Below are 24,386 nucleotides of genomic sequence, written 5' to 3'. Positions count from 1 at the left end.
GATAAATGAGTAAATAAAAGATATGTAAACAATTTGTAAATTTTTGTGGTGTCTGAGGAAGCATTCGCTGAGGTAGGTAGCTACATAAGCACATGGTGAAGTCTGCCTTATGTTTGTACTTTATGGAGAAAAAATTTTTTTAAAAAGAAAAAAGTACAGGTCTTAGCATGCAAAAGACACTTTGTGCTTGTCAGCAAAGCTGGTCATATTGAAGCAGACATTGTGGAAGAAGCATGAGACCACCTAAGTTGTCACTTCAGTGAGTATGTAACTACAAGTGAATAAGATTATATGATGACTGCAGCTCTCAGGATCCAGCTGAACCAGAAAAAGGAACCAAACCTGTAGGTGTCAGTGAGAGATGTGGGACCACACACCTATGTACACATACAGCCAGTGGACCAAGCCACATTTTTTTAGTTTTCATGTATTGTTTCTACTTCTGAGCCATGGGTACATTTAGAAGGAAAGAGAGTATATGATCCAAGTCCTTTAATCTCAGAGCCTTACGAAAAAAGAGCAAGACATACAAACTAAATGCACATGTTCCTGTTTAATTAAGTGCACTTCTGATGGCGAAGTTTCCTGTGAGCCTGGATTGTTCAGTCATTATAATGTGAGCAGTATGGGCAATAATCTATAGATACCTACATATCTGCACAATGACTGAGGAGCAGAGACACCAGAAAGGAAAGGGGGAAATCACTGTATTACTTTAGTCTCTGCAACTATTTTTCAGCCTCTTTGGTAGACTTCAAGGCTCTGCATCTGTCTACCAGGGAAGATGCTTAGTGTGATGATGTTTCCCTGTGCTACAGAGAATCCACCCTTTCCTCACTTCTGGTCTACCCTAGTTCCACTTTGAACCTGGTATTCAGGACAAGAGAAATGACTATGTGCAGCAGAATGATTTTACCAAAACTGTACCATTCCTGCTGTGTCTGGATTTGGACAAAACTGAAGGCAAAACAAAAGGAATGAATTAGTTTGGAGAATGCTACTAAAGCTTGGAATATGAACTCTATGCAGTATGAACTGCACAGAAATTCTTGGCTTCAGAATCAACCTTAAATTCTTTGGCAAGTAAGTCACATAAGCCTGATACAAACCGCAAATACATTTGACTTTTTCCCAAATAGAGTCTTTATCCTTTCTAATTTTTTTTTTTGGATGTCGTACTTACCCATTTTATTTTTGAAATAAATATGCTGACATTGAAAATGTTGGCTGCTTTGAAAGTGCAGCTTGTTTTTTAAAGTAATAAGATTTCCTTTTTTTAAAAAAAAAACAAATTAGTTTGTGGCTGGGTTTTATTATACAGTGGACTATCTGAAATGAAGAGGACACTCAAGAGTTCTTCAGCACAATGTGTAGATACATTGTATTGCTTAGAAATTAATATAATTTAATGATACTGCTGTGAGTTTAAACAATAGCAAATTACCATCTGAAATCTGTAACAGTTAAAAAAAATACACATCAGAAAAAACTGAAGAAGTTGCTCTGTAATCGTAAGGGATGAGTGACAGAGCTGGAAATTGAATCTGGTGATCCTGGGTTCAGCTCCCTTAATTCCCTATCAAAATCTGAGAGCTCTGCATGTTTCATATAGCAAGATAATAGACAAAAATGTTGGGTTCCAAATTAGAAAAGGTAGTATATTTCCAATTAATGTTCTAGATAGTTTGTTGAGGGGAAAAAATCTATAAGCTATAAGCTACATTTTTGCACTGTAAAGTTTCATAGAGAATTGGCAAATGTTCTCTAACTTAAGATATAACTAAAATGTTAAATGTTCTCTAACTTGTATATGAAGAGGAGTAAAAGTGGAAGAAAAATTAACCAGGGACCTTTTAGTAGAGAACCATGACCATGGAAAGGAAAAGACTGAACTGCAAATTTGAATCTGCAATGTCTGGTATTTCTTTGCAGTAAGATTTTACTTTTGATCTTTTTGTTCAGAGTCTTTGGACATATTAGCTACCGTTCAGACTGGGAACTGGTGAAAGTGGACTTCAGACCATCTTTCCCCAGGGAGTGCACTGATGATGACTATGAGTCTTGGGAGCTCACAAATCTACAGGTATTCACAGTCTTATGTTAACTGTCACAACTTCTCCGTAGCTTTCAGTTCAATGTAGAGCTGTGTGCTAGGAAAATGTTTTCAAACAGAATCCGGATGTTACATCCCCAGCTTTGATCTCCTTATGTTGGTTTATGCTGATTTTACAACTGTTTAAAATGGGAGAGGATTTTGTGTTCCCATAGGTTGTGTGATCTGTGCCTTGGGAAAAGGTGGAAGTATATCTGGTGGTCTGCCATAATAATAGGTGGTCCTGTTGGATTGTGAAGCATATACCAGAAACTGAAATGTGTAATATTGATTGAAGCAAATTCAACATGCAGTCATGTGTTCTGCCAACTTCCTGACCACATACTGTACTCGTATATAAATTGCCACAAGTAAAGCCCATTCCAGAAGTAATTTAGGATCTCAGTGGACCAATCATGTAATGCAGTCCAGTTGTTTTGGGCAATACCATTTCTGCAGTAATGCATTAAGGCTGTGCTAATCCTGGTGCTCTGGCCAAATCCAGTTTTGCAAAGCTGTGTTTCTAGACAATGTATTGATTAAAGAGACCAATGTGAGGTGTTGGGGTTTTTTTTACATTAAATAGAATATGTCATATTTATTCATAATCGTTCTGATTATTATGTTCTGCTTCTTCCAGTACATTTGTTCTTTCACTTTCTGCAGGGTCGGTGGTTTTTTGCAAGCTGGTCTGTGTTACTCCAGCTTTCCAGCTGTCATTTGATAGTTCTCTAAATGCTTCATTTTGCACTTCTTGTTTGGGAATGGTGTGTATTTACAAATAACGTTTGCAAATCTGAGCGTAAAGAGTAACAGTATCTTGGGATATTGACACTGAAATGTCTTTCAGAAATTAGAAACTACTAGAACACTTTGACAGAGTACTTACAGCTGCCCAATTACCAGTAGGGGGCGACGAGTCTTCATTTGCCTGTGTCCAATCGGTGCGCGATGTTGCCTGCCAACAGGAGATACAGTGATTTAGATGGAATTTCAGCCATCTGCGTGCATACTGAACTTTTAAACGGCCAGTTGTAGGCCTGTGCCTAGATTGTGCACACATGGAACATGGGTCAAATGGCATTTGAATTTTCATGTATATCTTTGGGTTAGTTCCCTAAAACACAGCGTGTGTTACAAATCTGTAATGGCCAGTTAGTGAACAGCGGTGGATATGAGGGCTTTCTATACCTATATACATTTGAATATGAGAGAGTTGTTACAAGTTTATAGTCTTGGCATCAAGACCAGAGTTTCTCAGGACAACATAAGGTCACATCTGTGTTGTGTAGGTTACAGTGTGCAATAAGTCCAGTGCTTTGCTGTTCAGGGTGATCGTTGCATCATGGGCCAGCAGAGGAGCTTTCGAAAGAGGAAGATTTCATCGTGGTGCATTAAAGGGAGAAGTTTCACATCAGCTCTTACATCCAAAGTGTGTGAATGTGTGAACTCTGATTTCTTATGGTGAGTCTGTCTGTGGACCTTTTGGTTTATTGCTAGTAAATACTTACTTTGAGTTTGGAATGGGTGTATTTTCCTCCTTTTGCCCTCTCCCCACATAGCTGTGTATAAACAAATTTCTTCAAATAACAGGTTGCCTTTGCATTTGCCTTTGCTTAAAAACATTGCCATGCTTTAAGTATTTGTTTCACCTAACTGAACAAATCCTGATGTTTTCCTCTATTGATCAAGACTTGAAAAATTACCATTGGATTCATGTATAAGGCAAGCAACCCCTTTCTATTTGCAAATGAATAAATAAAAAAAAAAAAAAAACAAAACAAATCAACAAAACAAAACAAAAAAAAACACCAACCAGAAGAAATGTGTTGGTCTGAGTGGCAAAGGACACCACATGAAAGTTAACTTTGCAGAACTGACAAAGTCATTACAACCAGTTTTTCCCCGAAGTGTGCACAACTCCCATTGATTGAAATTAGACTTGGCTTCATCAACTCCTATGTCCAGCTGGTAGAATAATACTAAAAAAACATTTTTAATGTTAAAAAAGTAGTCTCATCTGCCCTAAGTTAGACTTCTGAATGAAGTGGGGATAGTGGATAGTGACATGCTTGGTTTTGATGTTTTTCAGTGATTATGGTTTTGAGCGCTCTGCACTTCTGATGTCGGAGTCTAGCAAATGCTTTGCTGACTTTTGGTTTAACCCAGAAGCACCTCCTGAAGACTGCATGCTGGGGCAAGCATACACCAGCAGCACTGGGTAAGCTGATTTTACATTCTACTGGCTTGCAGAGGCATCCAGAGAGGAGGAGAATATTCTGACCAAAGGCCACAAAAATGGTTTGGAGGAAATGTAAATAATGTAATGTAAAAAGGAAATGTAAAAATGTAAAAACTGGGAAATGTAAAAGTTCTGTCTCTAAAGCATGTACAGAGGCTTCCTACAGACTAATGAAAGAGAAATGTTATTTTACATGTTCACAGCAGTTCAAAACCAATCTATTTGAGAAGAGGGAGAGCTATCTTGTTCTCAGTTTGGGGGTTTTTTTTAATTATTATTTTTTTGTAACATTTGCTAGCCATAGTTACACTTCTGATACATTTTAGCCCATTGCTTGTGTTCAGACCAATTTTCAGTTTGCATCCAATGAATTACTCTGAGTAGCCAGTAACATCTCACGGAACTTCCCAGTCTCTCACTTCCATAGGGGTAAGGAGTTCTGTGGAGAACAGATTCTTTTCCTGACCATATGGAACACTCAGAATCAAAGGAAAGCTTTAGTAACCATAAACAATACCACACAGAATACACTAAAACGTATTCTGACGACCGTGCTGAGAATAACTTGCAGCTGGCATCTATTCTGGCTTATCATAACATCATCTCTGTCAGTTGTGGAGATGAGAACCAAATGATGAAATGTCTAATCCAGCAATAGAATTACAGTCTCTGTGTATATTTGCTTTACTGAGGTAAATGATGCCTTTTGGGTTGTGGCTGACAGCTGTGATATACAGAATAAGAATTCAAAAGAGTTGAAATCTGACTCCAATTTTAAAGGATGTTTAAAAATAACATACCTGAGTGAAACTGATCCATAAATAATTGCTGTATACATCCAAGTATTTGTTTACTAGCTCTTTAAAAGGCTTTTCACTCTTTTATATGATTATGTTAAATAAATATTTTAAGTGTTTTGAGAAATGCATAGATTTCAGATCATCAGCTAAGCAATTTGTTCTGGGTTAATGCAGAAGCTGCTTGGTCTAACTTCTTCCTGATCTTTGGGGTTTGAATTAAGATCTCGAGAGCACTGAAGACGATTGAATACTAGGAAAGGGTATGGCAGAGAGGACAGCAGACTGTCTAGCTCCTGGAGGGCTGTTCAGGCATGTTTCTAAATTTGGAAAGGCAGACTCTTCCAATGCATAAAAGTGAAATCCTTATCATACTCCACACTCTCTTTCTTCAATAGTTTTTACTCTGTAAAGGCAATGTCCCTCATCAAAATATTTGTATCATGAGTTGATTTTGATCACTTACGATCTTGTCTGTTTGTAAACCCAAGGAATATTCATTAGCTATGATCACACTTGCATTCACTACCTCTAATAGCATTCTCCTGCTCACCTCTGATTCAGTGTGCTCGCTTCTTACTGGTTTTGCAGGTATAGAAAAGTTGTTTCTAATGTGTGTGAAGGTGGTGTAGACCTGCAGCAGAACTTAGCACAGCGTATGTGTCCACTGATTGCTCCCAAGGGACTTCACATCAGCATCAGGGAAGAAAGCCTGGCTGTTAGACCTGGGGAAGACATCACTTTCATCGTCAGACAAGAGCAGGTAGTAATGAAAATTAGCTTTATGAAAGTTTCCTCCTTATTTTTAGGGTTCATTTCACTCCTGCCTGCTTTGCTGCTGAATGGAGATTAATTTGTGTTTGAGACTAAGATGAATGACTCTAAATATTGAAATTCTGTGTCCAAGTAAATTCCAGTAAGCTCAGTGAACCACCAAGTTCTGTCCACAGAACAGGATTTGTCTCCTCAGCAGCGTAGTCAGTCACTATTCCTTAAAGGCAATGGCTTCTTGGAAAATCAAAGGAACTAAATTACCAGTTTCTTTGGACTGAACATTTCAACTGCTGTGACAGAGAAGAACAGAAATGCAGAGAACAGTTAATATTCTGGGTTAAGTGTTTTTGAAAATCTGCCTTTCAGAAAGGAATGAGGAGAAGCTTTATAGAAATCAGCAAATAACTCAGCATAAAAGCATTTATTATATATCAGTTGTGTTGCCAAAGGTATGGGTTTTTTCTGTTTATTGAGACAGGCAATACTCTAAGGCCCTGATCAACAGCACTGAGTAACTTTTGGATTAATTGTTTGCCATGGTTATGTTTTCTAATTCTTGTTTTTTAGCATTAGGCTATAACTGCTGTGCTCAGGTTACTAGAGTAATGTACTTCCTGGCTAACCCCACTGATTTGCAAGAACTTGAAGAAAGTTCACACATTTTGGCAAACCCGTGCAATATAAATCGGATACTTGGGATTTATTTCTGTACTGGTATCAAGGAGGTTACGTGCGGAACACTGGGCTGCTTAATGCTTCGCAGACTCTGTGTCCCAATGCTTGCAGTGCCCTAACAGTTTGCATGGCAAGTTATACTGCCTTCTCTTTTTATAATTTGTTTGGAAATGTTTATTGTAAGAATAGAGCATTTGGTTGCAATTTGGACTCTAATGGTTTTGATTGGCAGTTTGACTATTTTTCCTACTGAAGCTTTCATGAATCTCTGTGGCAATACATAAAACATACAAAACTATTCAAAAACCTTCCTTTAGAAGTGAGGAATCTTGAAGGGAATCCCATGCAGTGTTTTCTGATGAAGTCTTTGCTCAGTACCTCGAAGTGGAAGGCAGATTTAGAAGAAATGTAGCAGTCTGCTGCCCCCTATGGCTATGAATAATATTTATACTCAAATGTCCCGAGTGTTTTTTAGGATTACATCTATACAACAAAGTCTAATGAGAATTCGCAATGATTACTGAGGTTAAGAAACAGCTCTACTAGTATAAACCAAAACATATGACTTATGTGGCCAAACAAAATTAAGTTACCGGGTTATGTGAATGCATGTCACTAGGTGCAGGAATGCCAGATGTCACGGAGTATAGAAAGCAGGCTTCCAGTATGTTCGGACAGTTTGCAAGTGACATTAGAAATAATAATAATTTATAATATTTTTTTTAGCAAAATATGTTGGTTGAATGTAATAATTTGGTGACACTCATCTATTTTGCATGGAATTGGAAGCCTCAATTCCTTTTAAATTTAACTGCCTCTTCCCTCTGTGACTCTTGTTATCTCTCCACTGCTCTCTGTCTTTCCTAGTCATGGAAACAGAAATGCCTTGGTGTTTTGAAGACAGCACTCTCATATTTATAGTAGGGAAGCTATTAGTATAAAAATTAAGAGAAGCCGGCATCTACTGCCTTTCAACACTGGTTTCTGTCTTACCTGGAAAAAATATGCATGTATTCTTGTTAGCGTAAGAAAGAGCAAACAAGAACTGTTTGCAAACTAATGTCATCTAGAGATTCCACTTACTGGCACATTGCTGGCAAGAAGACATCTTTTTTGCTTTAAACTTTAATAACATATTACCTCCTCTACTAAATTCTACCCATCTGCTGTCAAAAGAAAGATGTTATTTGGAAAAAAAATACTCACAGTGAAGAAGCTTTCAAGGTCCTTTAAGTGTCTTGAAATATGGTGTTTAGGCACTTGATAACCCTACAGGTTCCTTATTAAGGGTATTCTTTTACATTATAAGCAATGCTCTTTCATCTGATAAAACATGGAAGAAAATCAACCAAACTGCAAAATCATAAAAGGAGGAAATAATATTATGTTTTCCTTTCCTTTGTAATGCCAGGGTATGTAAGTTCTAGGAAAAGTTTCTTCCTTTGAATTTACGTTAGTGCTGCCTTTTGGGATGATATTTTGATACAAACCTATTTCAGAGAGTGGTTTATGGGGAAGTTAAAGTGATTTTTGAATACTTCGATGGGTTTCAGTCTTTCTCTGCTCTGATGGCCATTCAGGTCACCTGACTAGCATATGGATGTATGTGTTCCTTTCCTAGAATCAATGAAGATTTTTAAACCAACACTATGATTTCACAATATGGAGATTTTTCTACCAAGTCTGGCCCTGCAACCTGTTTTAATTGCATGACTGATGGCTGCGTACTGTGGCAAACAAGCAGAAACATACTGCTGAAGACCAAGGAAGCAGGTCTTGCTAAGGGCAGTGCTGCCATTAGTATTGAACAAGTGTTGCTGCTCACAGCTAAAATGAATTTTCCTTTGACTACATCCACATCACCAGTCCACGTAGCACAGGCCTGACTTCTCTCCTGAGCAGCTACACTATGACAGCATGAGTGATGGACATATGTTTGTCATCTGATGGTAGTATCAGTCGTGCACTATTTTAGGCCTGAGTTTAGGACGACGTTGTCATTTAAAGGAGCACTTAACAGAAGTGCAATGAATTATAAATTCTTTGAGATGTTTACCATGACAGATTTATTTGCCTTGACTTTTAAACCCTTTCCCAAACTCAGCTTGATAATCTCCTTCATTAAGCATCCATCTACTCTTGCAGTAGAGTATGCTAGTTCTAGACGTGCTGGTAACTCTGTAAAATAAAGTAGAACTCTACAAAGATCCCAGCTTGGATCCTGAAGGCCATATGGTTGACAGTCAGAGGGTGTGGTTAGAAGGTGCTGTCAAAAATATCTAAGCCAACTAATTTTACTTTATAATTGCATAGGCTAGAAGCTCACTGGATGAATGGTAATTTGCTAAATAACAATATTCAGTTGTTTGCAATCATATGAGCATCACTCCAGAACTTGGGGCTGCCCTGCACTGTTATGTTAGTTAACATCCACCTGCATTAAGACAAGGGTGGTGGTTTCTGTGTCATACAGCTTCTTTAGTGGTCTCGGGTATCTTATTTTAAGGTAGCACCTTACTGTGGAAATTTGAAATTATCTCTATTAATGCACATGACATCTCTTGCACTACAGACTTTGCCAGGGGTCCTCGAACTTTTTAAACAGGGGGCCGGCGCGCAGATGAAGTGGCATGCAGTCATCTGCCGCTGCTTGGTTTGTCCCCCACCCTGGCAGGGGTGGGGGCAGGAGGGTCTGTAAATACCAGGGGCCGGATTGAGGACCCTGGGGGGCCGTAGTTTGAGGACCCCTGATCTTTGCCATGGGTGTAGTGGTTTTACTGCAACTATTGCAATTGAGTCAAAAAATCTGGATGGGCTGGAAATGCTGTTGTTATTCAGAAAATGGTTATAATCGTGTGTCCTGTCTATTTTGGTTCTGGCCATTGAAAATATTTTTTATATATTTTCCTTTTAGGGTGATATATTGAATACCAAATACCAGGTAGATCTTGGAGATGGCTTTAAGGCGATATATGTGAACCTTACAATGACTGGAGAACCCATCCGTCACCACTATGAGAATCCTGGGATTTACCGTGTCTCGGTGAAGGCTGAGAATGTGGCTGGCCATGATGAGGCTGTGGTATTCGTCCAAGTCAACTGTAAATCAGCTTTTTAGTTTTCTTACTTTTACTGCTGTGTAAAAATCTCATGACAACTATGAAGTAGTAAAGAAAATTACTAGCCACATTTAGGAAAAATGCATATTTTATCAGTAACCTCACGCAGTCTTGCCGTGCTGTATGTTGTCAACGCAGAGGCTTGTAAACCTAATGTGTTAGCAGGTCAGAGTTACTTTTGTTTGGATTTGTGAGAAGGATGGTGTATTAATCTTTTAAACTGCAAGCATGTCTCAGTTGAAATCTTAGGTCTGATCCACCTTCTTGACTCAAGACCCCATTGGCAGTCTTAGCAGCTAAAATTGAGAAATTCAAGCTATGTCTTTTTAGGAGCTTCTAGGTTCTGTGAGAAGCAAGTGAACAGATATGTTGAGAAATATGTGAGCTTTTGTATGATTTTAGAAAAGAATTAAAAGCTCAGCGTTTCTGGAAGTCAGGGTACTTAGTAAAGTACTAGGATTTAGATTTTAGGTAGGTAGTTCTCACAAAGTTTTAAAGTAGTACTTGGGTAGAACTTCATGTTGGTAGGCACTATTACTTGACTTGGGCCTCTTGCCTCTCCTTAATTAAGACCTAAAACCCCCTATCAAATAGATCTAAAAGAATAGCACAGCACAGGGAATATCATGCACTATTGCAAGCTTAATGTACCTCAGTCATCTCATAATTGAAATGAAGAAGGAAACTCATAACTGGAACTGAATTTGCCACTTCCTTTGAGATTCAAGACAGCTATTGCTCTGCCTGTTTTCAGCCTGTTTTCAGATGTGTCAAGAAATCAGAAACAAGTAACATCAAAAGAAAGGAAACTCATCTTGCATTCCTCAGGTGTCTGTTTCTCTCAGTTGTGAGTGGTGTGTCTTCCAGCCTAATCCCAAAGCAACAGAAATCATTGGAGCTGCGCACAAGGCTGTGCAAAGATCTGTGTGCTTTGTGTCAGCCTGCCTAGTGACTGCTGATATTTATGTATTTTGCTATTCAGAGTCCTTGAGACCTGAGTTTCTAGTTCTGCTTTGTTTAGCAGATGGAGCCCAATCCATTAATGCTAATGGCGAATCTCCCACTAAAATCAAATGGAATGGATTAGAATCAAATCCACCCGAGTTTCATTATCTGTTTCTTTGTTGTGTTTGTTTTTTAAATCATTTAACACCACCAGGGAGCCCAGACAAATTACTTAGGGCTTCACTGTTACTTTTTAGGAGTTTCTAGGTGCTGAGAAATAGATAAAGCACAGGAAGAGTAGATCTCTACAAGCAATGAACAGCAAAATACTGTGTAACATCTTTTCCTCCAAGGAGAACTCATTCAGAGAGTGACTACCACTAGTAAGCCCTGATCAAGAGCGGAACTACTGCTCTCTCCAAACGTGCTTCTGGTGTGGCCTACATCAGAATAAACGTTAAAAATGATAGGTGTAGATTGTGGTTTATGCAGTGGATTTGCAAACTGCAGAAACCAGAGGTATTTTTCACAAGTAAAATGCCTGGTGCATTAAGACAACTTTGGTAATGAAGTGCAGAGGCAGCAGAGCACTGAAGCAGACATGATCCATTCCTGAGCTTGTTCATGGTTGCTGCACATGGTCCAGAAGACTCACGGAAGCATGTTACCCAGCTCACTTGAATAAATGTTTTCTATGTGATTTGCTGTGATTAATTTTTTAGGTAAATCACAAGATTTGGAAGAAATTAGCTGACACTAATTAAACTGCAATTTCTACGTTCTAGAGAAACACTAATAGCTGTTCAGAGACATTTTTCACTGTGAAATACCATGAAAGCAGATATGTCCGTAGAGTCCTGCTTTCACTCCATCTCCAGCTGATGTATTCCCAGGGAAATTTTTCCGTGACAAATGGTAAAGGGAATACATCTTAGTCCTGCCAAGTTCTGTTACTGTGAAATGCCCTGTAATGCAGAACAATTATATGGATTTTGGTCTGTCATCCAGATTATGCCTTCTAATCCAGATCACCCAATCTACAAATTGTTAATGAACTGTAAGAGAAATTAGAGCAAGTCTAATAGTTAAATGTGAGTAGGTAAACCAGAATAAAAAGAAAAGAAGAATTAGTCATACATTTTCTTTTTCATGAAAACATTATCTCTATAGTGTGTGTTTATTCAGGGAGCTTTGAAACCTGTACTGAAATTGTAGCTTTGTTAAATGGAAATTGTGTAAATCAATTTCATTCCTAATTGTACACACTTAAGGGTGCTATGAAGCTTGTTCAAATGCATTGTGGAATTGTGTGACTGAGAAAAGCATTAAAACTCGCAATAATTATTTTTAGCTCTTTACTATATAGAGGTATGGCAAACATGACATAACTCGTCATTCAAGTATCGAACAACTTCCCCCCTAAAAATTTTGGAAAAGAAAGTAACTTGTTTCAGGAGTAAAACCATATCTCAAAATTATTAGTTTCCTTGGGAAAATGTAAATTTATGGTAAAATCAAAAGAGTGATGCAGATCCCACTAGACCTCTTTAATTTGCCTCATCAGAAGGAAAATTTGTTTCTAGGATGAACAAATTTAACGGAATTTCTACAACTTCTGCATTTTCCTCAAGACACTATCAACAGGAGGTCCAGTTTAACTCTTTTTCAGTAAAGAAGGTATTGAAGAAACCATTTTTTTAAGCACCCAACATGTCTTGAATTCACATAGGTGGTTAAAGAGTCATTGGAGAAAACGCAGAATGAAAGTAGAGCCTTGCACTCGGGTGAAGTAGCACACAGCCCGATTGAAGTAAGGTGGAAAAGGAGGGTGTGCACGGCTCAAACAACTTGCTCTCAAAGAAGTTCAATCAGTTTAGTCAAAGTGAATTGGAAGTGAACAGGCAATGACTGGGTTCATGAAAGAGAGTAAGGGGAAGTCTTAGGACCAGTGTTAATTACCTTTAAGTCTGCACTGAGATGCAAAAACTTTGAATGAGGTAAAAGATATTGTAGAATGGAACAAAACTGGATGGGTTAGTATTCATTCTCTGTAACGAATGCATGTGGGACCATAAAGTGGTATCCTGGGTAGATGGTGCATCTGAAGTTGAGAAATTCTGTTATCACAGTATACTATTATAAAGCTTTTACCTTCAGACATTCTGAAAAAGATATACTTGGAAACCTCTGAGGGAAAGATTTTCTTTCAATAAAGTTACTCTACTATGAGGCAAAATACAACATTAAGAAACAGATAAAATCCTTGTAATGATGCATTTCTTTTATACAATAATAAAGTTTACAGCCTTCGTAGGCAAAAGTTCAGAAAGGAATAAACTTACTCTAAGGCACATTTTTAGAGTGCAGAGGTTATCTATTTTGATTTGCAAATAAATGCTCCCCTGATGTATGCATCTATTTTAAAGCATGCATTAATGAGGGTTTATGTGTGGTGTGAGCCTAACAGCTGATATTTTATAATGAAAATTAGTAGTCAGCAACATTCTTTCTCAGTTTCTGCTTTTCCCTTAGCAATTTGAGATTTGCTAGATTTCTATTCATTTGATCTTTTATTACTTAAAAAAAAAAAAAAAAAAAACCACAAAAAACCCAGCTGAGATTGACTTTTCCACTTTGTAACTGGGATATTTACTTATGTTTTCTACAATTTGACATGCACCAGAAAAACCCCATAGTGATCAGAGATGTGCATTTTGGTGATCGTATCATTGTTCTAGGATTTGAGGGGAGGTGGGGTGGGGGGAGGTTATGGGGGGGTTGGTTGAAATTAAGTCCTACCAATTATGCACGTAACTTTCAACGCAGATGTAAAAGCAAGAGGTAGGGAAAAATAAATTCAGGACCTTACGGTGTGCAAATGAGAGGCTTTGGGGGAAAGAGGTATTAATAAATTGATAGATACTTGTTGAATGATATTTTGGGAACTTTTTTCAGCTCCACTGCAAGCTTTAAATTTAGAAGTGGTTCCAGTCGTTGGGAGAAACCAGGAGGTGAACCTGACAGCCATCATACTGCCTAAGAATCCTAATTTGACAGTCTTCTACTGGTGGATAGGAAACAATCTTCAGGTACATGAATGGTTTTGACTGAGATTATTTTCAATCTCTTTCCAGTAAAGATTGGGTGACACCTTTTACTTTCACAGAAATACTACTGTGTTGCATGTCTTCTTTTAGACGATTTTTCATTCCAAATAGCCAGTTGTGTCTGGTGGCAAACAGTATCTAAATTCCTCTGTTTTATCACGTACATTTAAGGTATTGATTTCCCTTTATTGCTACTTATGTGGAAATGGAAATTTGCCTTCTAGAATTGGTTTGATTTTCTAAACTATTTTCTTGGGGAGGGATGACAAAAATGTATTCTATTTCATTACGTGTGGAAAAAAAAAACTTGTGGAGGGGGATACATTCGGGATCGAATGATGAAACTTGGATTTATGCACTTCCATGTTGATAATTTGAGTACTGTAGATTTAAGTGCTGTACAAAAGTATATATTTGTTGTATAGATAAATACTTACTGGGAGTCTAAAGTAAACTGGCATATCAAAAATACCTGGGATATGAAAACAGTGAGAGCACTCAGACAGTGTAGTGATATTCATTTGGAGACAGCAAGTCTAGATAAATGTATCCTAGAGCAATAAATATCCAAATATTTCTATTAAAATATTTCTTGTCTAGCTGGGTTAATTTCTTTTAAGGTAGTTCTTTCAATAACAGATAAGTAAAATATTTTCTATATGAGGAAGACTAAGTATGACAGGAATGCTTCAGATAAGTGCAATGAACTTTGTTCTTGTAAATGTGCTGTGTACCGTAATCCCAGTCTGTATCTGTTCATCATTGTTGACTTTGCCATTGCTAGAGCAGGCAGTGCAGATCAATGTAGTCTTGTGAAGGGGGCTGTAATTCATACGGATGTGGCCAGGGAACAGAATATCTCAGCTCCACTTTGGAGGTTATGGTGGACTGGTGCACCCTCATGGGTCATGTCTTAAATTGTCAGAATGAATCCTTTTGACCCTGGCATACCCTACATTTTTTGAGGGAAATGACTTGCTTGATACTATCTTGTAGAGATTGTTTAGGCTGCCTCAAAATCCATTTATTTCAGTGCGATCTGATTGCAATTTAATTAACGATTATTCTACAAGAAATATTTGCCCCATCTGGCAGTTATTCTGATTACAAAGGATCTATGTATGGAAAGAAATATCCTATACTGAAAATTGCAATATAACAAGTTGATAATATGTTGATTAATTTAGTAATATGTGTGAAACCTTTTTTGCTACTATTTTTAATGACAGTTTCTTCAGACAGTTTTCTCATGGGTCTTGCTGAAATTCTATTTTCACCTTTTCATTGGTTTTTAAAGCCACTCCTTACACTGGAGAGTTTTCTGGTGATGAAGTTTGCTGAGACAGGTGACATCAGAGTTACAGTGCAAGCTTCCTGTGGGAGCTCCATGCTTCAGGACTCAAAAGTTGTCCACGTTTTTGGTGAGAGGTTACTCTTGTTAATTTTTTTGTTTCATGTGTACTTGTTTCTTATACCTCTTAAACCAGCCCTGACACAACTGAACCTGCCGTAAAATTATATTTAATGCCACGTTTAATTCTTAAAATTAGAGGGATGTACTGTCACTGTGTAATTCCATAAAGTTGAACAGTGTGACTGGGTGGAAGATTTCATCTGAAACATTTTGTTTCTTTATTTTAAATGTTATGGTGGTTCCCGAATGCTGTATGTAGCAATAGTGATTCAGTAGTATTTTGGCCTATGGCTAGAAAGTTTCTTAAAATTTCTAAGTAGTGTAAATACTTCTGGAAAAAAAAATAAAATGTGTATGCCTCCAGCATTAAAAACAATGTGAAATATTTGTCTTTTATCACAATATATCACTGTTCCTTTGATGTTTATCTGAGAGTTTGGATCAAGTATAGCTCTACTGTAATTATTGAATAACCCTTCAGCTCTTGTCTCACATTGTGCCCTGGTGTGTTTTATTGTGTTTTATAATGTGGTGACACGGCATAATAAACTGTGAAAAATGTAGTGCAGACAAATTATTTACATTTGTATTTATGCTGTCACATGTGGGAATTGTGATAAGTGAAAAAGCTTCTTTTAAATGCAGAGCTAAAAGCCTTGAGATATTGGGAAATAAACAACATGATACATCTCTATTGTCTGAAGAAGATTCTGTTATTTTTGCTTTTAGTATACTTATTAATTTAAAATAATGGTGAAAACCACACTCAGGCTAAATTGAGCTTTTATGAACCTTCTCCTTTCGTAAGATAAATGGATTTAATGTTTATGCTACCACTTAGGAGTGCATCCACTTTTTTAGAAATCGAAAAAGTATAACCCTCTTAGTGTGACTGGATCAATGACTTTGACTTTCAAAAATTCCTTCTGCTCTTAATGTTGACCACTCCTGATACAATGAGCAAGAGACTACTGGCCATGAGGGAAATAAAGAAACCTTTGGAAAAGAAATGCATTAAGATACAATTCTCTTGGAAGTGTTGGGGAGGCCAGGTTTGACTCATGCATTCCAGAGGGTCTCTTTGCTTTGCATTAAGTTCTCTGGGTGTTTGTCCAAGAAGACTATATGCAGAATGGGAAGATTTTAGAGACTGTTTGCTGAGGAACAGCCCATTTCTAGTATTTCAGATATTTTCAACATTATCCAGAGAAATGTTGTGGGTGTGTCTTGTTTTTATTTTTTCAAAGAGGGCAGTACTTAGCATTTTTCATATAATTTCTGTTCTTATTTTCACAGCTAGTTTATGGAGTATGTATTCATATTACATGAAAAACAGGAACACGTAATGAGCAAACCCCATATGCTTATGATTCTGTAAGAATAAAATCCATTGGTGCATTCCCATTACAAATCAAAGAAATCAACCATGTCTGTGTAGTGTATTGTCCTAAGGAAAAATTATTGGGAAGGTTATGACTCCAGAGCATGGATGTAAATCTGCTTTGTTTATTTTTTTTTCTTCCTGCTTTTTTACCTTTAGGCACAGATTTGATGGTGACAAAAATACAGAAAGAAATTGAATGACTGACAGGAGTGTACTATTGTTCCATGCAAGAGTAAACACAGAGCAGTGGGGCCCCTAGATACCGCAGCGCTGCACAGCAAATAATGCAAAACATATATTTTCAGCTTTCATTTTTACAAAACTGTTTTTGCAGCCTGGTTTGTTACTTGTTCAAAAATGTTTCTTTTTCTTTTTCTCTTTCTTTTTTTTTTTTTTTTTTTCTAGATCATTTTCATGTTCTTCCTCTGAAGTTTACTAAGCACCTGGACATGTACAACCCTGACATACCAGAGTGGAGGGAAGACATAGGGCGGGTAGTAACACGACTTCTTGCAAAGGTGCTCTTTCAGATTGCTCGTAAAATGTTCCCTGGCCAGTCATAAAGCTTGAAGGTTAAGTTAATGCCTTCTCATTTGGAAAAAAGTAGGCAGAGCAAAATAATACAGTGAGCCTCATGAGCCACATTTCAAACAAGTTTGAGCCTAGTGTAGCTTTGATGTACAGACTCCAGATGATGATATTGTTGAATAGACAGTTTAGGTCCAACACAGCCTAATTGGCAATTAATGCTAAATATTGTTCTCTAGGATTAGGGATATAGACATATTGGCAAATAGTGCTGACTCCAAAGCAGGAAGAGTAGCTTAAATGTGATATATTTAGAAGTTAAGCAAAGATGCTGTGCAAAGTAAAAGACATAGTCTTAGTGTAAAAACAAAGCAGAAAGAAAGAATTCATGCCAGTTACGTAACTTTGAAAATTATTTATAATATATAGGGGTACCATTAATACAGCTGGCTTTTTAGATCATGTTCACAAAATAAATGTGGATTCAGAGCAGCTGAATCCTGCAAGTTAAATCAAGTACAAAGCCATGCAGCAAGACTGTGAGATAAGTAAAAAGAACCCCATGAAAACTGTGAGCTCTAGAGCTGTGCTCTTCAGGTACACACAATGCCAGCAACCGGGTGTGCACACACCAGCATTTGTGAGGACAGTAGCACTTACATGCAGGTTGATAATTTTTTTAAAATATTGACTTTTCCTGGATTTGTAGTAGTGCAAATCAGGTTCTGGAATTTTGACTTTATACCATTTCCTGCCTTTTTAAGGTTCACATCAAATGTCAAATTAAAGTAATTTCCCACTTTTCTCGACTTAAACCCATTCCATAACCTGTCAGTCAAACAAATATTTTCCTCCATTATAAAACAGCTCTTGCATTTTAATAATTACTGAATCATTTGCAAAAGAATATGAGCAATTTAATGGAATGCCAGAATCGGTTTGAGAAAGCCTATGGGAAGTGCCCAGGGTGTTGTCATTAGAATTGTGTGGCTGCATAAAATAGACATGGAGGAATTTGGGACTAAACCCAAAATTTGCACAAACTATTTTTAAAAGGGATGCACTTATCTTTCAGTGGGGGATGCAGGTATTCATTACAATTTCAGGAACTGAACCTAGGTGCTCTTAGTATCACCCTGGAAGAATTCTCTCTGCCCATTAAACACTAATGGAAGTGTAGCCTCCCTAAGTTAGAGTTAACTGAAATTAATATGCCCTTCTAAGTCTACTAAGTGTCTGAATGGCCTGCAAAGGATCCTAAATCCCTTAGGAATTTGTTTAATGTTATGCTAAAAACATACAACCATTGCAGAACTTTACTAAAACTATATGCCCACATCATTTTGCTTCTTTCCATGATGCCCCTAAATCACTCTAATATGCTAATAATGCTTAGCTGTTCCAGTCTTCAAAGAGCAGTTCACATTTCAGTTGATTTATGTTTGGCTTTGTCCATGGTTTAGCTTCTGGTGAAATCCCCTCTAAAGATTAAGGATCTTAACACCAAAGACCAAAATACACACATGGAGCTACTGAAGTATTTTCTACAAAATATAAAGAACGCTGTTCTGTAATTTGCCACATGCCTTTGTCTTCACAGGAAACCAATATACCCAAAGAAACACTCATGACAGTTGTGAAACCTGGTCTACCCACAACAGCTGACTTACATGTGCTACTACCAGCAAACCAACCAAAAAGGAAGCGAAGTGTAACTAGTGATAAGGTAACCAGAGCAATGTATGTCTGGTTAGGACAGTCTTCATTCTGTTTTCCAATCAGTGGCTGTAGTCTCATTGTCTTTGTGTGAAATTACAAGGTGTTCCCTACCTATGTAAAGATCTTATTCCCACCTGACAAAATACACATAAAAACTAACAACAGCTACGTCTGCTGTGTTTGACAGTGTATAGACCAGCATAATCTAGTGCTTACTGGTGTTAGTGTATTTCTCAAGAATAATTATTATCAATCTGCTTTTAAAACAGGAACAATAGTGATGGCATATCAGTCTGTGAAGATCCAGTAGAGCAAAGAGTCTTTTTAGAACATTGATACTTCTAAAGAGGGACAAACTGTCTTTGCACTGTCTTCAGAAGCAAATTAGATTTCAGGTCAAACAGAAACAGAACCTTCATAGCTGACCTATAATGTAAAGAGCATCAAGCAGGTAGTTTCTAACTTTATGAGCAAATGTCCTTTTCAATTGGCAAGAAACAAATATAGTTGTACAGGAACAGAAACCAGACATTAGTTTCTCCCTGCTTATTTCCAAACCATATTTCTTCCATAATAAAAGATCTTATGCCAGCTGAAAATCAGAAGACAGTTTTGCACTTACAATTTACGATATTTGTCCTTTTGCTGTGATAGGGAAGGAACAGATCCCAACTCTGGGACTGTATCTTGTGGTTCAAGCCCTGCCAGTCACAAAGAAACACAATGTAAGGTATCATTAATTTTGAAGGGCATTTTACAACTTTTTGAGACAAGGTCACGGTATACAAAGGGCTGGACAATTGTGTAATAAGATATTCTTCATAGTAACACAAAAGCAGTAGATTGTATTGGACTTGATGGGGTACACTTTGGAAGATCCAAAGGGGTATGTTGAAGTTGTCCAAGTACTTGAACAGGTGTCTTTAAAATGCACAGAGTACCGTGTAAATGCCAAAAATTTTCTGCTTTATGGTAAAGCCAAACCATTACTGTTCTTCCTCTGTAATCACAGTGGGAATTCATGGGAGTCTGAAATGCTGATAATGTTGCAGGAAATGGTTAATTTGGTTAATTTTAGCAGGTTGTTTCTTTAGTAGAGTGCCATTCATTAACTAAAACTTTCAGTCAGGTGAGTATTACCACTTCAAAATTATTTACATCTTTCCACTTCTTGAAGTAAGGTGCAGCTTCTAAAGGAAATTCTTCATTCTAAGCCTATATGGCATGGATGTCTTTAATAATTTAAGGGAACTGATGGTGATAGATTCTTAGTTTGTGCAAACATTTTATTTCAGTACAAAGTGTTATGCATATTAGTTCCCTTTAAGTCTCAACTCTTACATTAGCACTGTGCTTCAAGGAAGCTTAAAGAATATCATCAATTACAATCAATGCTGTCTCAAGGATTTTTTCATGTTTGTGTATGAAATATCCTATCCTGTGAGTTACTCCAACGCATAAAGAAAAATAATCATATGTTGCAAATTATTTGGAAAACCTCGTGTTCAGTGAGGCTATGGGGAAATTACAGTAGTTTAGAAGGTCACAGTTTCTGTGCCAAGTAGTCCTCCAGTAAGACCTTGCAAATGTTTTTGGAAACTGGAGGAGCACTGAAAGGTGAAAGTAATTGTATAATCTGGATAATAGATGTACGTTTCTGACATTATTAGGGTAGACCAGGTGAGACCAGTTGTGGTTGGGGATTATATGTATGGAAATACCAAATAAGGTACAACCTACATTTGGTTGGAGCGGGAACAAGGGAGACAGCAGCAATTACAGCAGCCTATGCTCTTCAATGATAAAAAATCAGGTTCTTTAGTATCACATTTCAACACTGATGGTTTTCGAGAGTACAGTGCTGTAGAGCCAGTCTTCTAGCGCCAGCTGCCTAAATTTCTATTTTTATATTATTGCTAAGGGACACTACTTTAGCTATTGACATGTGCATATAAATTTGTTGGTTTAGAATTTAATGGCACAAATTTTGATAAAATACATGTTGTATCAGAATCCAATGTGACTCAAGAAATATTCTGAAAATATACCCTATGTAAATAAACTTAGAAGCAGTAGTTAGTTAATTCAATAGGAAAATAGTCATAGTATCACTTGTTTAAAGGTTCATTATTTTATCTTCTCTTACCAAACGAGAATCCTGAAGGTCTCCATCATTTTTCACTGGAAGAATGTGCTTTGTCATGCTGCTAGTGCCAGTTCTTAAAGTCAGTGTTGTGACACCACTGTGAGGACTCAGCAATACAGAATGTTTCCTGCATGTTTGCAAGAGATATCCCTGAAATCTTAATTCAAACATAGCTATGAAACATCTTCCCTCAAAGAGAACCTATTTGTCCTTGGCTGAAAACCTTTTACATTGGGGATATTATGTGATTTCAGAAGGATTGTTAAAGGCAATAATTTCTTGATCAGGTAAAGAACACCTACTTGATGGAGTTTGTGTTGGTATTTTACATGGAGTGTTATGATGTGATGCTATTTATTAAGTTAGTCATCTAGAATAGGAGTCTTACTGAAAAAAGTAGCCAGCAATAAGAAAGATCGCAAGTAAGTTGGCAGCATAGTGGTAGGAGCCCTTTGGATAATTCTGAAATTTGATTCCATTCTGACAAAAGCCCCTTTCTTTTCAAAGCCCTGATAGAATTAGATCTGGCCAGGGGCATCAAGGACACAATAAAAGCTTCTATATGTATGTCAGTGATAAAAGGAAGACTAGGGAAAATGTGGGCCCTCTCCCAAAGGAAATGGGAGACCTCGTTACCTGGGACATGGAGAAGGCTGAGATACTCAATGACTTTTTTGCCTTAGTCTTCAACAACAAATGTTCCAGCCATAATGCCCAAGTCGCAGAAGGCAAAGGCAGGGACTGGGAGAATGAAGAATTGCTCACTATAGGAGAAAATCAGGTTCAAGACCATCTAAGAACCTGAAGGTGCACAAGTCCATGGGACCTGATGGGATGCAGCCACAGGCCCTGAGGGAACTGACAGATGAAGTAGCCAAGCCACTATTCATCATACTTGAGAAGTTGTGGCAGTCTGGTGAAGTTCTCACTGACTGAAAAAGGGGAAACATAACCCCTATTTTTAAGAAAGGAAATAAGGAAGACCTCGGAAATTGTAGGCCAGTCAGTCTTACCTCTGTGCTGGCAAGATCGTGGAGCAGATCCTCCAGCTGGTAACAGCCAACATGGCTTCACTAAGGGAAAATTGTGCCTGACAAATCTGGTGGCCTTCTATGGTGGGGTTACAGCTTTGATGGGTAAGGGAAGAGCAACTGAAGTCATCTACCTGGACGTGTGCAAAGCTTTTGACACTGTTCCACACAGCATCTTTGTCTTTAAACTGGACAGACATGGATTTGACAAGTGGATCATTTGATGGATAAGTAATTGGCTGGATAGCGGCACTCAAAAAGTTGTGGTCAATGGGTTGATGTACAAGTGGAGATAGGTGATGAGTGGGATTCCTCTGGGGTCCATACTCACACCAGTGCTGTTCAACATCTTTGTCAGTGATGTGGACAATGGGATTGAGTGCCCTCAACAGGTTTTCCAACAACACCAAGCTGAGTGGCGCGGTCAACACACTGGACGGAAAGAATGTCATCCAGAGGGACCTTGACAGGCTTGAGAGGCAGGCCTATGTGAACCTCATGAAGTCCAACAAGGCCAAGTAGAAGGTTCTGCATGTGGGTCAGGGCAACCCCCAGTATCAATACAGCCTGGGCAGAGAACGGATTGAGAGCAGTCCTGAGGAGAAGGACTTGGGAGTGCTGGTGGGTGAAAAGCACAACATGGTCTGACGGTGTGCATTTGTAGCCCAACCGAATCCTGGGCTGCATTAAAAGAAGTGTGGCCAGCAGGTCAAAGGAAGTGATTATTCCCCTTTACTTGGCTCTTGTGACACCACACCAGGAGTACTACATTCAGCTCTGTGACCCCTAGGATAAAATGGACATGGACCTGTTGAAATGAGTCCAGAGGAGGGCCACAAAGATGATCAGAAAGCTGGAGTACCTCTCCTATGAAGTCAGGCTGAAAGAGTTGGAGTTGTTCAGTCTGGAGAAGAGAAGACTCTGGGGAGACTTTGTAGCTGCCTTCCAGTGCCTAAAGGGGGACTACAAGAAAGCTGGAGAGGGACTTTTTGCAAGGGCATGTAGTGATAGGACAAGGGGTAATGGCTTTAAGCTGAAAGAGCATAGAATTATATTAGATATTAGGAAGAAATTCTTTAGTGTGAGGGTGGTGAGGCGCTGGCACAGGTTGCCCAGAGCAGCTGTGGATGCCCCATCCCTGGAACTGTTCCAGGCCAGGCTGGATGTGGCTTGGGAGAAACCTGGTCTAGTGGAAGGTGTCCCTGCCCATGGCAAGGGGCTTGCAACTAGGGGATCTTTAATGTCCCTTCCAACCCAAACCGTTCTATGAATCTATGAAATTTATACATGTAGAAATAAAACCTGACTGTGATTTAACCTGTTTTTAAGAACACAGCAATTTCAAAAGTATTTAATTCTAATCATTGTCTCTAGAGGAAAGCTCAGTCGCTTAATTTATGCACATCTATTACATGTTTTATGTCAGGTGGGATGGGTTCAGTTGAAAGAGTCAATTAAAGTGCATTTGAACTACAGCCCAGAAAGTAGTGGCTCTGAGGAAGATTGGACTCTATCTAGACAAACTACTACATGAATACTCCTAGTGAATTGCTTTGGCAAAACAGGCAAGTCAGATCTCCGGATGTATAAATAAGTGTGTAAGAGTTTGAATAGTGTCATTATTTTTATATTCTTATACCACAGTGCAGGAGCCATTGTGTTTACATGTTCAAATATTATCATTGGAAAGGACGTAGAGAAAGGAGACAGAAAATTCAAATACTGGTATAAGAACCTTAACTTACAGAGTCTATAGAGGACATCCAAACACTGGATTAGTTTCTTTTAAAACAGTTGGAGAGGTGGCTTCACTATGCTCAATAAATACCTTGAGGCAGAAAATAACCCCCATGAGTACTAAACCAGCCATCAGTCTAACAGTGAAATAAATAAGACAGAACCTTTGGCTGTATTCACATTAGATTAAAAAATGAAGTGTAGTTCATATAGGCTGTGGTGGGAACCCAGGGTGGGGAAATAAATAACTAACAAGTGTTAGTCACTTAAGCAAAAACTAGAGCAAATGTTGGGTTCTTCAAACTCCTGCCAGGAAAATATGACCTATCCAAAGTTATGGGGCTCAGTAATTGCATTTACTGGCTGAAAGTCAGATTAGCCTAAATTAGTGATCCCTTTTGCATTGTATACCATGAGTATGTGAATGAACCTGGTCTGACACAAGTATTTAGTGGTGCCAGCATCATTTCAGAGGCTGCTAATCAATACAGTTGTCATATCCGATCTCTTTTCAGATTTTGGGCAAGAAGATATATACTTAGGAGTTATCTGGAGTAATTGTGTTGTAAAATAACTGAGACTGTGCTCACACCACCCTTATGTTGAGTCATTCCCCCACAAAAAAATGTAATAGAGTCAGTGGAATAGCTACAGAAGTTAGATATTCCTCAACGTG

At 38.1% G+C, this 24,386-nt stretch overlaps 1 protein-coding gene across 4 annotated transcripts in view; it reads left to right on the top strand.

Annotated features, from left to right (window-relative positions):
* Window positions 1–24,386, top strand: part of SORCS2 (sortilin related VPS10 domain containing receptor 2) — a 579,339-nt gene that overhangs the window by 529,935 nt on the left and 25,018 nt on the right. For all 4 annotated transcript variants that reach the window (XM_055725044.1, XM_055725032.1, XM_055725036.1 and 1 more), the window contains exons 15-23: window positions 1,963–2,083; window positions 3,423–3,556; window positions 4,185–4,313; window positions 5,723–5,894; window positions 9,495–9,681; window positions 13,600–13,733; window positions 15,049–15,172; window positions 16,955–17,067; window positions 18,678–18,803. In XM_055725044.1, coding sequence (XP_055581019.1) covers window positions 1,963–2,083; window positions 3,423–3,556; window positions 4,185–4,313; window positions 5,723–5,894; window positions 9,495–9,681; window positions 13,600–13,733; window positions 15,049–15,172; window positions 16,955–17,067; window positions 18,678–18,803 — 1,240 coding nt within the window. The remainder of the gene's footprint in view (window positions 1–1,962; window positions 2,084–3,422; window positions 3,557–4,184; window positions 4,314–5,722; window positions 5,895–9,494; window positions 9,682–13,599; window positions 13,734–15,048; window positions 15,173–16,954; window positions 17,068–18,677; window positions 18,804–24,386) is intronic.

Source organism: Falco cherrug, chromosome 1, assembly GCF_023634085.1.
Source record: "Falco cherrug isolate bFalChe1 chromosome 1, bFalChe1.pri, whole genome shotgun sequence".
NCBI lineage: Eukaryota > Metazoa > Chordata > Aves > Falconiformes > Falconidae > Falco > Falco cherrug.
Note: the sequence above shows the minus strand (reverse complement) of the source record. Positions and strands in the feature narration are given on the sequence as shown.